At 48.2% G+C, this 17544-nt stretch overlaps 1 protein-coding gene and 1 long non-coding RNA gene across 2 annotated transcripts in view; one reads left to right on the top strand and one right to left on the bottom strand.

Moving 5' to 3' along the window:
• The first annotated feature begins 466 nt into the window (after positions 1–466).
• LOC108523961 (uncharacterized) lies at positions 467–9150 on the top strand. Its single transcript, XR_001883943.1, has 3 exons — positions 467–688; positions 1017–1150; positions 9009–9150. It is a non-coding gene; the product is annotated as an uncharacterized LOC108523961 (long non-coding RNA).
• PPP2R1A (protein phosphatase 2 scaffold subunit Aalpha) overlaps positions 4687–17544 on the bottom strand; it is a 39270-nt gene continuing 26412 nt past the window's right edge. The window contains exons 7-15 of the mRNA XM_017864721.1: positions 16048–16162; positions 15867–15937; positions 15280–15414; positions 11694–11867; positions 11306–11366; positions 10444–10598; positions 9164–9306; positions 5306–5397; positions 4687–5137 (exon numbers count right to left, since the gene is read on the bottom strand). Of these exons, the coding sequence (XP_017720210.1) occupies positions 5121–5137; positions 5306–5397; positions 9164–9306; positions 10444–10598; positions 11306–11366; positions 11694–11867; positions 15280–15414; positions 15867–15937; positions 16048–16162 (963 nt within the window). The 3' untranslated portion in view covers positions 4687–5120. The remainder of the gene's footprint in view (positions 5138–5305; positions 5398–9163; positions 9307–10443; positions 10599–11305; positions 11367–11693; positions 11868–15279; positions 15415–15866; positions 15938–16047; positions 16163–17544) is intronic.

Consider the following 17544-nt stretch of genomic DNA (forward strand, 5'->3'; position numbering starts at 1 on the left):
TGCTTGGTAACAGTAGCATCGATCAGACCAGATGGTATAACAGGGGCTACAGGTTCATCTTCTCTTAGTGCCTTCCCCCCCCTTAAGAATCCTTTGATGGGCCGGGCGCGGTGGCTCACGCCTGTAATCCCAGCACTTTGGGAGGCCAAGGCGGGCGGATCACGAGGTCAGGAGATCGAGACCATCCTGGCTAACACGGTGAAACCCCGTCTCTACTAAAAATACAAAAAATTAGCTGGGTGTGATGGCGGGCACCTGTAGTCCCAGCTGTACGGGAGGCTGAGGCAGGAGAATGGCGTGAACCCGGGAGGCGGAGCTTGCAGTGAGCCGACATCGCGCCACCGCACTCCAGCCTGGGTGACAAAGCGAGACTCCGTCTCAAAAAAAAAAAAAAAAAAAGGAATCCTTTGAGACTGTTCCATTGCTGTGTGATGCAGGCACAGAACTCGAGTGAACATGCGGAGAATTCTCAATGCCAGGCTTCCCAAGGCCACAGTGAGCTTCAGATAAGGGAGAACTATTCCTTTGTTCTGAAAAGACTTCGTGACTCAGGGCTGAACTCTATCTAAATTACATGCAGCATTTATTTCATTTTCTACTTACTATGTAGTCTGGGGTTCCTCCTGTTTTCCACCTAGAGATCAATTCATTTTTATCAATATTTGGGAAAATCAGCAACATAAATCAGGTAAGGGGACCCTATACCCAGCTTCCAGTATCCTGCCCTTTGCCTGTTGCTCTTCCCACTTTACTCAATCAATTACATTGGCACAGAGACATACTGATACGCAGACTCTCAGGAGGTAACAAGAGCCCTTGAGAGCAGTTTGGGCATGACAGGTATCAGAATGAGGGCTAGGGCTGGGGCTTTTGTCCAAAGTTCATAATCTGTGTGTGGTGGCTAGCTCCTGGGAAAACCCCAAGGTTATTTCTGTGGCCATGGAGATTATTAAGAGGGCAGGATCCCTGCAGAATGGTGTCTCCCGGACACTTATCATTTCCCTTTCCATGTGAAGGTCTCTGGACCAGGCCTCCGTGATAGGGCTGATCTGGAGACCAATGTGGATGCTGTGAAAGCCTCTGATCACATAGGAGAGTAAGCTCCAGCCTCAGGAAGCAGGATCCTATCTAAAGCTCCACACTCCTGGAGGTAAGATTCTGTACCCTTCCTCAGTACACGACCAAAGGGTGAATAATCAATTGAGAATTGCAAATCTTTTAGTTTCCCAAAGAAGAAAAGAAAAAAAGTATTTTTACCCATGTTAAGAGTAACAGTAGCTACTCAGGAGGCCGAGACAGGAGAATCACTTCAACCCAGGAGGCAGAGGTTGCAGTGAGCTGAGATCGCACCACTGCACTCCAGCCTAGGCAATACAGTGAGACTCCATCTCAAAAAATGAACAAAAAATAAAAAAGCTTGGTATCTGTATAAAATACATGAAAAAAGAGGAGTAACAGCAAAGAATACAGCCCTGAATTAACTCAACATAGAAAGCCAGAGTATTCATGAATAATCATCATCTGCCATTTGCCTAGAGAAAGAGTGAGATTGGAGTTCCAGCCCTGTGTTATTTTCAGCATCAGGGAAGGTCCATTCTCTCTACTGCTCTAGAGTATGCACAGGGTAGAGGAACAGCAGAGCAGCAGCTAAGGCTAAGCCCAAGCTAAGGGGTGGGTGGGGAGCAGATTCCTGCTCCTCAGCTTTTTTTCAGGAAAGGCATATGCTTGGGGACAGAGCGCAGTGATTCCCCAGGAAGACTTAGGGTCTCAGGTTTCCCTTCACTCCTCCAGTCTGGGAAGAACCCAATTAGCCAACCCAAACTTCCAGTTTTGTTTTGTGACATGTGAAGCTACCAGTCTCTTACCCTTCCTGGAGGCTGACTGGGAAAAATCCAGCCCTATGAAGCCTGTAACCTCACATCACCTTGCAGCTCTGTATGGTAAGGCCTGCTGGAGTCAGGACCTGGCACCGAATCTTTATTGGATTTTCTCTTTTTTACAAGTTCCTGATATTTTTTTTTTTCTAGATGGAGTCTTGTTCTGTTGCCCAGGCTCGAGTACAGTGGCGTGATCTTGGCTCACTGCAACCTCTGTTTCCCAGATTCAAGCAATCTTCCTGCCTTAGCCTCCTGAGTAGCTGGGATTACAGGCGCTCCCCAGCATGCCCAGTTAATTTTTTCATATTTTTAGTAGAGACAAGATTTCACCACATTGGTCAGGCTGGTCTCAAACTCCTGACCTCGGGTGATCCACCCACCTCGGCTTTCCAAAGTGCTGGGATTACAGGCATGAGCCACCGCTTCCGCCCTGTTTTTTTTTTTTATTTATGCCTGATGCCACCAGCTTGGGTAGATGAACCTGGTGTCCTCCTTCCCTCCAGTCCTGACGGCCATATGCAGGATCTTGTTCATTCCCTGCAGTTCGCTTCTAGGGTCTGAGGCACCGCCTCGTGATCCTCATCTGCCCAGGGTAGCCATGGTTAATTTTCCTCCAGCGACAACCACAGCTCAAGCACCACAGGCAGATTCTGCACCTTGAGTTAATGGCACAGTGATTCTAGAGCTCTACTCGTGCCCCTATGTGTTAGCCAAAGAAACCAAATGACTCAGCAACCTCATCCGCATCCAGATGTCTGGGTCAAAGCAGTGCAAGGAAGGGGTCAGTGAAGAGACTGTTGGCGAAAACAGCCAAAGAAGTGCAGTCATCACAAAAGGAGACAAAATTTGTGTGGGCTCTGGAGAACAGTGCTGTGGAAGGAACCATGAGAGACAGCCAACGTACTGCTGGGATTTAGGCCTAGAGAGGGGGAGAAACAGGCCAGTGCTGTGCGTCCTGGCTCCAGGCAGTCTCTCCACCCTGACCCAGCTCTAGCATCAAAGGCTTCGAGGGGCCAACTTCAGCTGCTAGAGAGGGCCAGGTGTATGGAGCAAATAAAGCCTGCAGCCTGGGAGATGAGGAACTGCTCCTAACACCACCACATTCATCACCTGATTGGATTCTCCCAACTCAAAGTTCATAGAAGTTGAGTTAACCTCAGTCTCCTTTGCCTGAGAGCACTCTCTAAGTAAGACACTTGAACGAGTCTCCACTTGTGCTCTGCTTCTAGAGCACGTGACCCAAGACACCAGGCAACTCCTGGTTAACTCAGGACTCTCTGCCGGGGTTCAATAACTCAGGCTGTCCTTCACTCTTGTCTCTCATACTCACTCCTGTGGTCGCTGAATATCACCTCATTACCCAGCCCATCCGTTGCACCTCCACCTCCTGTAACGATCCCATTCCATCAGTCGCCCAATCTTGTAGTCTCAACACATCCCTGAGCTTTGTCTACATATGCATGCCCAATTCTAGACCCCACCTCTGAGCCACAGCGCATCCTCAGCCCTAGACCCAGGCAGCATTAACCTCACTCTCAAGAGAGAAAAACTGGGTTAAAGTGTTTAAGGCCGGACTTCTCAAACTTCAGTGTGCAGATGAACCTGGACATCTTGTTAAAATGAAGGCTCTGAATGAGCAGGTCTGTGCAAGGGACGAGAGGTTCGGCATTTCTTTTTTTTTTTTTTTTTTGAGGCGGAGTCTCGCTCTGTCGCCCAGACTGGAGTGCAGTGGCGCAATCTCGGCTCACTGCAAGCTCCGCCTGCCGGGTTCACGCCATTCTCCTGCCTCAGCCTCCCGAGTAGCTGGGACTACAGGCGCCCGCCACCTCGCCCGGCTAGTTTTTTGTATTTTTTTAGTAGAGACGGGGTTTCACCATGTGAGCCAGGATGGAGGTTCGGCATTTCTAACAAGCTCCTGAGAATGCGTAGGCTGCTGGTCCACTGCACTCTTGTTGCAGGAAGTGCAGGAAGGAGGAAAGGTCCCCACCTTTCATGCCTTCACCCTTAAGAACACTTCCTAGAAGCTGCATATATCACTTTTGTTCAACATCTTTTTGACTAGAATTTGGTCACAGTACCACACCTAATTTCAAGAGACACTAGGAAAATACCTGGAATCCATATAGTCATGTGCCCAGCTAAAAATCAGAGCTTCTATATTAGGAAGGGGCGAATAGATACTGAGAGACAACTGGTCTATCTTGCCATAGTTCTCTCTCTAGTACAATCCTGATTACTCTGAGACCTCCTGGGGACAGGGTCAGAGACCAAGTCTTCTTCAAGAACACAGGAAATGGCCCACAGGGGGTTCTCTGGCAATGTACAGCTAACTCTGCTTCTCATGTTGTGTACTTCCCATGGTGAAACTGTTACACTCTTACCAGGTACTAATTCACTTGGTCCTCGCCACCCACCCTGCAATCTAGGTACTACTGTCACTCTCATTTTACACAATACAAAACTGAGCTCATAAAGACTTAACAAGCTACTCCTAGTCACACGTCTATTAACTGAAGGAGCCACAATTTGGAGCCAGGCAGTCTGGTTCCAAGGCACCTGCTCTTAACCCCCAAAATACTCGGCCAACATCTATGAAACTGAACTGTACTACAGGACACCAACCAGAGCACCCCGTGGACCCTCTGCTCCACAGGCCAGCAGCACTCCTGGGGGGATCCCCAGAGAATTCTCTCGGGACATAGGGGTATAATGGGTCCTGTAACAAGATCTTCTCCAGAGAAAAGGGCAGATGTTATGACTCTGGGGTGGTGTCCCCTCCTCCATGCTGATGACTAAGGCCAGAGGACCGACTACTTCTAGACCTTTATTTCTCTGTGAAAAGGGGAAAATAAAAGGAATAAAATAAAATGGCACAGTTGACACACAAAAAAACCAATGAGGGGGAGGACGGGAGGTGGAGAAGTAAATGGGGGAGGGGTTCCCATTACAGCAGCAGGATCCAGTGACCCGGGATGCTCACATCTCTCCCCGACGTGGGCGGAGTAGCCCCTTCCTCCCAGGGTCGCTGTCCTGTCCAACCCCGTGCTTCCCCAGCCCGTTGGGAGGTGGACAGTAGACATCTTCCCAGGCTGGGGAGAGGAGGAACCGTGCTGGGGGAAGGGGCCTGGGGTCAGACCATGCACAGGGAGTGACAGCCAAAGGCCCCCCAGTGTCTCTCCAAAGAGGAACGTGTGGGGGTTGGAAGGTGGACACTAGAGGCCAGTGTTTGCTCCTCTTCCAGCATCAGGCGAGAGACAGAACTAGGAAAACAGGAATAGGCAAGAATCAGAACCACAGCCCTCTCTCTGCCCACAATGCCATGGTACCTCCCCCTCCCAGAAGCTGCTACCTTGTTCTCAAAGGACAGCCTAGCGCCTGTCCTCAAAAGTCCACCCTCCTGCTAGGGCTCCCTGCTTTCTAGGTCTTACCAGTCAGAGCCTCCTGGGCAAAGTATTTGACGTCCACATCCTGGTCCTGGGTCAGCTTCTCTAGGATGGGCTTGACTTCACTCTGCAGGGTGCTGGAAAGCGAAAGGAGACAGGGAAAGAGAGGGTGAGCCAGGCTGGACTGGGGCAACAGGTGGGCACAGGGCTCTTGAGCAAGAGGGTGTACACAGACATGGACACACCAAACCCAAGGTGGGAGGAGTCTCAAGAATCCAGGACACACACAGGAATTAGAAATCTCTGCTCACTGCACAGGAGGGTGACCATAGTAAACAATAATATTTTGCATATTTCAAAACAGCTATAAGATTTTGAATGTTCTCATCACAAAGAAACGGTAAACATTTAAGGTGACAGATATGCTAATTATCCTAATTTGATCATTACACATTTGCACACATTATCGAAACACTACTATACCCCCATAAATATATATAATTATGTGTCTATTAAAAGTAAAATCAGGCTGGGCATGGTGGCTCACATCTGTAATCCCAGCACTTTGGGAGCCCAAGGTGGGTGGATCGTCTGAGCTCGGGAGTTTGAGGCCAGCCTGGCCAACATGGAAAAACCCTGTCTCTACTAAAAATACAAAATTAGTAGGGCGTGGTGGTGCATGCCTGTGATCCTAGCTACTTGGGAGACTGAGGCAGGAGAATCGCTGGAACCTGGGAGACGAAGGTTGTGGTGAGACAAGATTGTGTCATTGCACTTCAGCCTGGGCAACAAGAGCGAAACTCCGTCTCAAAAAAAAAAAAAGTAAAATCAAGGCCAGGCGCAGTGGCTCATGCCTGTAATCCTAGCACTTTGGGAAGCCAAGGTGGGCAGACCACTGGAGGCCAGGAGTTCAAGACCAGCCTGGACAACATGGCAAAATCCCCGTCTCTACTGAAAGTACAAAACTTAGCCAAGCATGGTGGTGCACACCTGTAATCCCAGCAACTTAAGAGGCTGAGGCACAAAAACTGCCTGAACCCAGGAGGCAGACGTTGCGGTGAGCCGAGATTGCACCACACTGCACTCCAGCCTGGGCAACAGAGCAAGATTCTGTCTCAAAGGAAAACCAAACAAACTGCAAAAAAACCAACCAACCAACCAATTACTTTAAAGGTCAGAAGTATGACAAACGACGACAGACTTCTCTGGGGTCCCAAACAGGGAGATCAGAGCAGGCTGGGAAAGTGGAAGAGAATCACAGAACCCCCAAGTCTCTGAGGCCCAGCAAATGGGTATCTTTCATTGATTTCACACGTATTCACTGAGGCCTACAATGTATATGGAATGAACACGGAGCTAAATCACTCTTGTTTCTTGCCATGAGGCATCTGGGCCAGGAGGAAGACAGAGACCAAACTGATATGTAAGAGGGGAGTGGTAAGAGGCCCCAAGGGGAAGTTCCTGGTCCTCCAGGAGCCCAGAGGAGGCATCCACTCTCATCTATGGGGCCCAGGGAACTCTGCCTGCACTGAGTCAATTGTTTTGCGAAATGGAGGAGGACTTCAGAGAGAAACCAAAGCTGAGGTTGTGTCCTGGAACAGATACAGACAGAAATCAAAAGTGCAGGCTTTGTGGGTTCCCGACTTTCACTTGACAGCTCCCTGTTCTCCCCAAATAACCACTATTTTTACTTCCATCATCTCAATTCTTTCATTCCGCCTGTTTCTGAACTTGACATAAATGGTGTGTTTTCTGGGGTTTGGCTCCTCACTCAACATGGTATCTGTGAGAGCCACCTGTGTTGCCGCCTATAGCAGGTATTTGATTTTTCACTGCTGAATAGTTTTCCACTGTATGAATGAACTAAAGTTTATCTGATCTACTGTGGGCAGACATGGAGGTTGTTTCCGTTTTTATGGCTACTATGAATAAAGCTACCATGAGCATTCTTCTGACACAAACAGCACTCATTTCTCCTGGATAGAGACCCAGGAGTGGAAGGGCTGTTTCACAGGGTGTTTGTGTAACAAGCTTCACCAAATTCCACTCCAGTTCCACTCCTGTTTTCAGAGTGATCAAACCCTAAATATACAGCCTCACGTGCAATGGATGAGAGTTCCAGCTCTATGTCTTCAACATTTGCACCATTGAGTCTTTTTTAATATTGGTTGTTCTGGGAGGTGTGTAGTGATATGTCACTGAGCTTTAATTTGCATTTTCCTGAAGGCTGATGATGCTGAACACCTTGTCATATGCTTACAAGCTATTTGGAGATCCTTTTTCAAGTGCCGATTCAATTCTTTTTTCCCATCTCTTTCTTGCCCTGCCTGATTTGTAGACAGGTATTGTAGATGAGTCCTTTCTCAGAAACATATATTGCAGACATCTTCCTCCAGTCAGGGGCTTGCATTTTACTCTCAAAAATGCTGTCTTTTGAGAAATAGTGCTACATTTTACAGAAGGTCAACTTACCCATCACTTCCTCTGGTTTGCTGTGCCTACGCTAACTCATGAACATATTTTCCTACATTTTCTTCTAGATGTTTTATTTTTTAAATCTTTCTGGTTCTGGTCTGTCATCTCAAATTAATTTGTTTATGCATTGAGGTGAGGCTTCTTTTATTCCTACATGGATATCAAATTGACCCAGCTATGTTTTCCAAAAAATATGTATTTCTCCACTGAACTACAGAGGTGCCTGCTATTAAACACACGTGGGACTGTTTCCATGCCCTTGATTCTATCCTATCGGGGGATTTAAATATTCTTGTATTCACATCTATTTTAATTACTATGGTGTCATAAGTCTTGGTCTCTGGTAGTATAAATCATCCAACTTTGTTCATTAGAAGTGTCAATTTTCCACTAAAGAATCTGTTGTCGGGCGCGGTGGCTCAAGCCTGTAATCCCAGCACTTTGGGAGGCCGAGACGGGCGGATCACGAGGTCAGGAGATCGAGACCATCCTGGCTAACATGGTGAAACCCCGTCTCTACTAAAAAAATACAAAAAACTAGCCGGGCGAAGTGGCGGGCGCCTGTAGTCCCAGCTACTCGGGAGGCTGAGGCAGGAGAATGGCGTAAACCCGGGAGGCGGAGCTTGCAGTGAGCTGAGATCCGGCCACTGCACTCCACCCTGGGCTACAGAGCGAGACTCCGTCTCAAAAAAAAAAAAAAAAAAAGAATCTGTTGAGATTTAATGGGCTTATACTGAATCTAAAGATGAGTTCAGGGAACTGTCCCATACATGAATTATGTAGGTCTGTTTTAATTTTTTTTGAGACAGAGTCTCACTCTATCGCCCAGGCTGGAGTGCAGTGGCGTGATCTCAGCTCACTGCAACCTCCGCCTCCTGGATTCAAGTGGTTCTCTTGCCTTCAGGCTCCCAAACAGCCAGGATTACAGGCGTGTGCTACCACACTGGCTAATTTTTTGTATTTTTAGCAGAGACAGGGTTTCGCCATGTTGACCAGGCTGGTCGTGAACTCCTGACCGCAACTGATCCGCCCACCTTTGTCAGGTCTGCTTTAATTTCTCACAGTAGTTTTACAGTTTACACTAGAGGTGTTACACATCTTTCACTGAATTTATTCCTGGCTATTTCATATTTTTGGTGCAATTATAAATTATACAAATACTTACATATAAAACATTAGGTGATTTCATTTTCTACTGACTTGTTACTAGTATATAGGACTGCCATCCCATCACCCCCTCTTTCTATTTCATTCTGTGATGTTCATTTTACAGCTGAGAAAACAGACCTTGAGAAGGGAAGGGAGCCAATGTCACACAGCAAGCAAGGAGCGGTGCTGGGCCTCTGACCCTGGGCTCTACCTTCAAAGGTCAAAGATTAAGGTGCCCACAAGCCCTTGCCAGTGTGTGGGGGAGTATCCAGACCTCACCTGTTGTCCAGGATGGGCCCTATCTTCTGTAGAGACTTGGCCACGTTGAAGCGGACATTGGCAACTGGGTCCCCAGCCATACGCAGAACCGTGGGCAGCATGTGCTTGGTGGTGATGTCTTGCCCACAGACCTCAGACAGCACCTGGGGGCCAGTGAGTAGCAGGGGTGAGTGCAAAGCTCCTGGTTAACTCTCATCTCCCACTGCCTCTGACCAGGCCACTCTGGTGACTATCAGGCCCTACAGAGGCTGAGCAACACGGGGACTCAGTTCAGTGTTAGAGTGGATCTCCCAACTCCACTAACACCATCCTAATACCATTCTGTGATGTCTCCATTCTCTGATGTCCCAGTTTCTCTATCCTCAGGCTTCCTTTAATTACTCTGGAGATGGACCTTAATTACCAAGCCCTAGGATTCATACTGGTAATCACAGCCTGGTGAGTGTAAAGATTAATCAGGTTATACATGCACAGGGCTTAGAACAGTTAGGCTACAGATAGGAAGCACACTCTGGAGGTCACTGCTGTAAGGATCCTAGGGTGATCATCATTTGTAAAGGTCCCCTCCTTACAGCAGTGACCTCCAGAGTGTGGCGTGGGAAGAAATGATCAGAACACTTAGTTGTGTTTATTTTTAAATCCCATCCTTTCATTTCTAGCTCTGTGTATGGTTTACACATAAATTAGTACGTGAGATAATTATAATCGTAGGAAAAGCAAACAGACAGGAGCACTTCCTATCTGTAGCCTAACGGTTGTAGGCCCTGTGCATGTATAACCTGATTAATCTTTACACTCACCAGGCTGTGATTACCAGTATGAATCCTTTACAAATGAGAAGACCAAAGCATCAAGGGGTAACTATCCAAGGTAGTTAGGTAACTATCCAAGGTCCATAGCTCAAGTATGGCCCTGCCAGAGTTAAAAACTAGGTCTGACCTAGAGCCTGTACACTCACCCACCACAGATAGAGACACACATTCTTCAGGGAAGGAGAGGGGTGCTCATAAAGCTTGAGATCACTGCTCCAACAGGTCAAGTCTCCCAGGCCCTGGGTCCCTCACCATCCAAGTGCCCAGTCCCAGAGGCCCTATGACCCTGACCCTGGGAGCCCGACCCCCTTGCCTGCAGTTCCCCAAGGACTCATCTCTGAATAGAAGATCTCCTCCATGTCTCCATTCCCAAGCCAGGTGTCTCCCTTGGGGAACCCTCTACCATCCTTCCTCTCCCAGGCATTCTAGTTCCCTAGAGATGGGCCAGCAGCCAGGTGCGGGGCTCACATTGATGCAGAAGAGCGTGGTCATGCGGTGCAGGTAGTTAGGGTCTCCGGACATGGCCAAGACCTTGGGAATGATCGTGGCATGGGCCCACTCCTTCCCAAACTTTTCCACTAGCTTCTTCAGGTTGCTGGTGGCTGCTTCGCGGATGGCATATACTGCAGAAGGGTGAGGGTGAGAGAGACAAGGATTTGGAGGTGAAGAACTGATGTGGGCACGATGTAGGTCACACTCACCACGGCTTACAAAGCAGCCCCGAGGTGCCAGGCTGCATGTGAGCCAGAGAGAAAAAAGGGCTTACTGTGTGCTCTATCTGGTAACTGTTTTTTAATACAGTATCTTTCAACCACTCCAAGAGGTAGATTCCACTATTGGCCTCATTTTACAGATGGGCAAACTAAGGCTCCAACAAGTGATTTGCCTAAATTATGTGGCACTTATTACTTCAAACAGGGCTTCACAGAGATAAACATTACCTTTTATTTTTTACTTCTCTTAGTGTAAACAATGAGCAATTCTCATAATGGCCCCAAGGGACTGGAATAAGAAGTTTCAAAGAATGAGTGTGGGGCTCATTCAAAGACAGCAGGTGACTTGTTTTAGATTTGAATCCTGACCTTGGAGCTGTCAGAACCCCGGTCTCTGGCTCTCCACTATACCAGGCAACCCCTGGGAGATCTGTTTCGTCCTCCTCCCACTCAACACTTCTCTAGGACTCTCAAGAGCACGTGAGCTGGTCCATACGAGCATCCAGTGGCACGGGGAGTGACTCCAGCCTCCTCCACTGCCCACCACAGCCCCAGCCAATCCATCCTTCCTTTCTGGAGCTTCCATCTCCTCTTGTTGCTCCTGTGGAGGTACTCACCATGATCCACAAGCCAGGCCATGCACAAGGAGTTAAGTTTCTCATCAAAGAACTCCACTCCCTACAGGAGAAACCAAGGGTTCCAAGGTAAGGGTTCCAGGGAGAGCAGACAGAGGGAGCTACTAGCCACACCTCATGGAACCTACACCCACCCCAGAAAGACCAGGTACTTCTCAACTTTGTCTGAGGTGCTCCTTTCCCTCTTCTCTCTTATTGAATCCAATGCATATTTTAAGGCCCTATTTCCTGGGTCCCTTCCTTTGACTCCCCAGGCAGTTGTCACAGCCTCTACTAAGCCTCCAAAGCCCCCCGTTTCCCCATTACAGCCCTGGACATACTGTACCTCCCCTGAGGCAACACTGCCTGGCCCCCAGGCCTCCTCACTCACCAGCTGTCCAGCCAGCAGGGGCATGTACTCAATGATGGCCAGCCGCACCCGCCACTTGGCATCCTCAGCCAGCTCCACAATGGCAGGAAGCAGGGACTGGGACAGCTGCCGGATGCCAATCACCTCATTCACACAGTCCAGGTTGGAGATGATGTTCAGCCGTACCTCAGGGCACTGAGGAGATGAAAGAAGGATTCTGAGAGAATGTAACGCACACAGAATCCCAGGATGGAAAAAGCTCAGCTGCATCAACTTTGTATAATGGACATCTCCCAAGGCCCTACTCCTGCCCAAACCCAGCTCCCAGTCCCGGGGCACATTAAAGGCACACAAAAGCAGGCAGCATGGACCACTAAGTTAAGCAGATTCTTAAACCTTACAATAGTATCACAAGAAATGTTCAACCATTTTGAAAGGACTTTTAAGAATCACAGTAGGAAAAGACAGCCCCCTGGAAAAAATAGGCACACATGATTCTTCTAATTCTAGCTCTGCTATTTGCTAACACGGGTTCCTTTCTGGACATCAATCCACAACATGGGAGAGGAGAAGGAAGAAAACTATTTCCTTACTAAAGCTACTCTAGTGTAAAAAAATAAATAAATAAAGGAGCACTGAAATGAATCAATAAACCAACTGAACAAGCCTGGCAGGCCTGGGCTGTTGAAACCCTGCACATTCCAAAGATAGGACTGGCCCTTGCCCGGCTCCAGCCCTTGGTGTGTGAGCCTCAAGGTGCTGAACGCACGGGAAGAGAAGGCTCAGAGACTACACACCTTACCCATTTAAAAAGACTTCTTTTTTTTTTTTTTTTTTTGAGACGGAGTCTCGCTCTGTCGCTCAGGCTGGAGTGCAGTGGCCGGATCTCAGCTCACTGCAACCTCCGCCTCCGGGTTTACGCCATTCTCCTGCCTCAGCCTCCCAAGTAGCTGGGACTACAGGCGCCCGCCACCTCACCTGGCTGGTTTTTTGTATTTTTTTTAGTAGAGACGGGGTTTCACTGTGTTAGCCAGGATGGTCTCGATCTGCTGACCTCGTGATCCGCCCGTCTCGGCCTCCCAAAGTGCTGGGATTACAGGCTTGAGCCACCGCGCCCGGCCTAAAAGACTTCTTTTGGTGCACCAAAAGGTAGCTTTTTTCATTTAGACAAGCTTATAAATTCTGGGGAGAGTCAAAATGTGAAATATAAATTTTATACATCTAAAATGGAAATCCCAAATACAAGTCAGATTAATTCCTCACACCAAGAAAACCACGCTGGCTCTTCTCTTCTTTTTAAGAGAAGCCGCCCTGAGACAGGCTGGCTGCCAGCACATGATTACCATATAGTGCTTGCTGAAGGTGAAACTGGAGCAAAAAATGCTCTAGTCCTAGCAAGCGCTGCAAGCGCACTTGCAGCATGTGTGGGCTTGCCTTCACACTGGGCTGAGCCTGGATCCCTCCCTGATGCCAGAGGCAAAATGCTCTCCAGAACTCTGGAAAGGTGTGAAATGACATAGCAGACCAGTTGAGGGGCTCTCACCTGCCAAATTATGCCCATTAAAGCATCAAAAACACAAATTACAGTTACAGTATCTATAAAACATGATTATAAAAGAAAATATGTGCAAGTGAAGCATAACTCAGATAAATTACTTAAATCATAAAATGTGTCATGAACATTAATGATGATTTAAACTTTTAGCAACTGATGTAAATAACTGATTAAAAATAGTACAGTTAATCACCCACTAATAGGGAAAACAAAATAATAAAAAATATATTAAAAATAGCGCACTCTTTTCAACGTATTAAAAAATTGACTGTAATTCTGCGGCTAAGAGATTACTCACTGTAGCGGAATTGAGTAACGTAACTTTTAGGGACATGTGGGACTGAAATGTAATGTCGTACTTTCTGTTGCAGTATTTCCTCCAACTTTCTAGCACACTGTGTGTGTGCCTGTGTATAAGAAAGAAAGGGATGGGGAAGAAAGACTGAGGCCTTTGGGAACAAAGATGCCACACACCAGCAAACAATCTGCCCAGTTCTTCACTACCAAGGCAAAAATCACCACGTGGTCCCTTCTGCCTCCTGGACAATCTTGAATCCTTCCATATCACTGCAGCCTCATCTCTACATACCACTTAGTCTATCCTCAGCCTTCCAGACTCCCACAGCAGCCTCGTTTGGTCTTCCTACACTTCTGCTGGCCACCTCACTTCAATCTTTCCTTCACATAATCCCAGGGTGCCTTCTAACACCAACTCTATTCTGGCTCTTCCACTTGCCCACAGTCAAGTCCAAGCTCCTTCCCCATGGTCACCCTGATGATCTCTACAGTCATCACCCAGCACTGCCTCTCATCCTCTGTAATCCAGGCAACCTGAACTGCTGGGTGTGGTCATGTGACCCTCCCTGGCCAATGGGTGTATGGGGTGCAAGCACATGTGAAGAATCTCGTCCTTCAGAGGACTGGGCCTGCTGTGGTCTGTGCCTGACCCCTCCATGCCGGCTAAGAGATGCTGAAATTGGAGAAGTTGCCTGAGACTCAGAGACAGTTGAGGTCAGCAGGGCTAACTCACCAGTTACTGTTATGAGAGAGAAAAAAAAAATCCTCCATCTAATTTAAGCCAGAATGTATTCTAGGGTCTCTATTACAGCACCTTAGCCTAAACCCTAAAAAACATGAACTCGTCCTTAACAGCACCTGTAACATCTTAATGGCATTATGGGACTGCTTGTCTCTTTCCACTGTCAGTCTCTGAAGGCTTTTGAGGATCAAAACTGTCTTATTCTAGGCTGGGTGTAGCGGCTCACACCTATAATCCCAGGCCTTTGGAGGCCAAGGCAGAAGGATCACTTAAGACCAGGAGTTCAAGACCAACCTGGACAACCTAGCAAGACCTTGTCTCTATAGAACATGTTTTTAAAAAATTAGCTGGTGCCTCTTACCTGTAGTCCCAGCTACTTGGGAGGCTAAGGTGGGATCACATGAGCCTAGAAGGTAGAGGCTGCAGTGGACCATGATCACACCACTGTATTGCAGTGTGGGCAACAGAGCAAGACCCTATCTCAAAACATAAATAAATATTTTTTTTTTTTTTTGAGACAGAGTCTCGCTCTGTCGTCCAGGCTGGAGTGCAGTGGTGCAATCTTGGCTCACTGCAACCTCTGCCTCCCGAGTTCAAGTGATTCTCCTGCCTCAGCTTCCTGAGTAGCTGAGATTACAGGCACCCACCACCATGCCTGGCTAATTTTTGCATTTTCAGTAGAGACAGTTTTCACCATGTTGGCCAGGCTGGTCTCAAACTCCTGACCTCAGGTGATCCACCCGCCTCAGCCTCCCAAAGTGCTGGGATTACAGGTGTGAGCCACCGCACCCAGCCATAAATAAAAACTTTTTAAAATTTCTGCTCTATTATTCATATCCTTAACACCCAGGAAAGGACTCATGCAGATTGCTGGGAGTAATGAATGCATGAACACATAGCTATGCCCACAAACAGGCAACTCAGCAAAGATCTGGATGTCTGTTATCAGGAGATACCTGTCCAGGTAACCTGTCCCCTCCACAAACCCAGAGCTGAGATCCTGGCACCCTCACCTCATCCTTCAGCTGAGCCAGGAAGAGGGGCAAGAGGTGCTCGATGGTGTTGTCTTTGCCCAAGATGGGAGAGAGGCCCATGATGACCGAGGCCAGGGCTGACTTGACATGTTGGTTGGCGTCGGACACCAGCTCCTGGGAAAGAGAAAGGGTAGGCACAGGGATCAGGGCAACCCCTGCATCAGCAGTGGCCAAGCAGATGCCAACTCCTAAGAGACAATAACCTGCTTCTGCCCCTCTCATTCATGGAGCATGGGATGGCTTAGGATACAGGGGAAATCACTGTTCCTTATGCGTACTACCTACTTACAGTTCAATGACCCCTGCTCTCAGCAGCCCCCACTCCAACCCCAAAACCCTGTGAATGAGAGGACTCAGTGACCTCTGAGTTTTCTAGAAAGTACTTCCACCTCTAAGGTCAGCCTCAAGCTGCAGTCAGGACCCTAACTGCTTGAAACCCAAGAGCTGCCTGGTCCCAGAGGGCTGGGAATCTAGTTTGCAGCTGACGATCCCCAAAGCCTTATCTCCAGCCCCTCTTTTTGGCAGGCTTAGATCCACTTGGTTCCTCCCATCAAACTCTCTGTTACCTTGATGCAGGGCAAGATCTGGGACATGATCACATTCTCCCGACAGTCAGCTGAGAGGTTTTCACAGAACTCTGTGGGCAGGGAGAGGGAGGCAAAGGGAAGTGAGACCCAACGTTTTAGTTCCACTTCCAGACCCTCGGACACCCACCCCACTTGCTGTGTTCTGGCTGCCAGCACCAACCTTTGACCTTGTGGGAGGCTGCGGCCCTCACCTCGGCCTCACAGTCTTTCATCAGGTTCTGGAAAGCGGGGACCAGGTCTGTCTTGGTGATCTCAGGCCCCACTGCTTTCTGGAGCTGCAGACAGGAAAGAGGGAGAGTGAGAGGGCCTGGCAGGTACTCTGGGCTAAGGAAGCCAAAATCAAAGAGAAGGCACCGGAATTAGGGGCCAGAGCATAGGCCTTGGAAGCAGTGCTAAGATCTAATCCAAGCGCCAAGTCTGGCCCCGGGGCAAGGCTCTTCACCTCGCTGAGCCTCTTTCGCTTCTGAAGAAAACTGAGGACTGCAATGTTGTCAGCATTAAAAATAACAGATTTCCATATTGTTCAGGCTACTGGGGTTAAGGTTTCTGTGACATGATCCAAATACATTCAAATGATATAATGACTGCAACTTTTTGATTTATATATGGTTGTGTTTCTTAAAGATCTGTTACCAGAAGCATGAATTACTTTTGTAATGAAAAAAAACAACAGGCCAAGCGTGGTGGCTTATGCCTATAATCCCAGCACTTTGGGAAGCCGAGGTGGGCAGACTGCTTGAGTCCAAGAGATCAAGACCAGCCCGGGCAACACAGTGAAACCCTGACTCTACACAGGAGGCTGAGGTGGGAGGATCACCTGAGCCCAGGAGGTCAAGACTGCAGTGAGTCATGACCATGCCACTGGGTGGCAGCAGCCTGGGTGACGGTGTGAGACTCTGCCTCAAAATGAAAATAAAACAATAAAGACTGACAGGGAAGAAGGTACTCTGGGGCCGGGGCGGTGGCTCACACCTGTAATCCCAGCACTTCGGGAGACCGAGGTGGGTGGATCACTTGAGGCCAGGAATTTAAGATCAGCCTGGCCAACATGGTGAAACCCCATCTCTACCAAAAATACAAAAATTAGCTGGGTGTGGTGGCGCACATCTGTAATTCCAGCTACTTGGGAGGCTGAGGCACAAGAATCACTTGAGTCTGGGAGACGGAGGTTGCAGTGAGCTGAGATTGTGTCACTGTACTCCAGCCTGGGCAAAAGAGTGAGACTCTCTTGAAAAAAAAAAAGGCACACTAGGCCCCTGGCTGTTTCATGGCATGAGGCATGGAAAGACACACGGCTCCTGCTGCAAAGCTGGTTCCTGAAGACCTGGTAGGAAGCAGGACAGTTCATTATGAGGAAGGGAATGAACAAGTAAAAAAACTTGAAGGACCTCTTGGGAAAATATTGCCTTTTATTCATCTTGCAAATATTTACTGAATGCCTACTGTGTGCCAAGAACTGGTTTAACAGCCTAAAATTCCTGTCCTCGTGGAATTTTTACTCGAAGACCCAGCGTGACACAGTTTATGTAACTCAGGAGACAATGATTGGGAAGAACCTTCCCTAAATGTGGTGATGGTATGCTATTCTGAGGCTCTCAGTCCTTCCCACAAATGCCAGTGGGAACCAGCATTTTTTTTTTTTTTTTTTTTTTTTTTT

Source organism: Rhinopithecus bieti, unplaced genomic scaffold (assembly GCF_001698545.2).
Source record: "Rhinopithecus bieti isolate Rb0 unplaced genomic scaffold, ASM169854v2 scaffold_2723, whole genome shotgun sequence".
In the NCBI taxonomy this organism is placed as follows: Eukaryota; Metazoa; Chordata; class Mammalia; order Primates; family Cercopithecidae; genus Rhinopithecus; species Rhinopithecus bieti.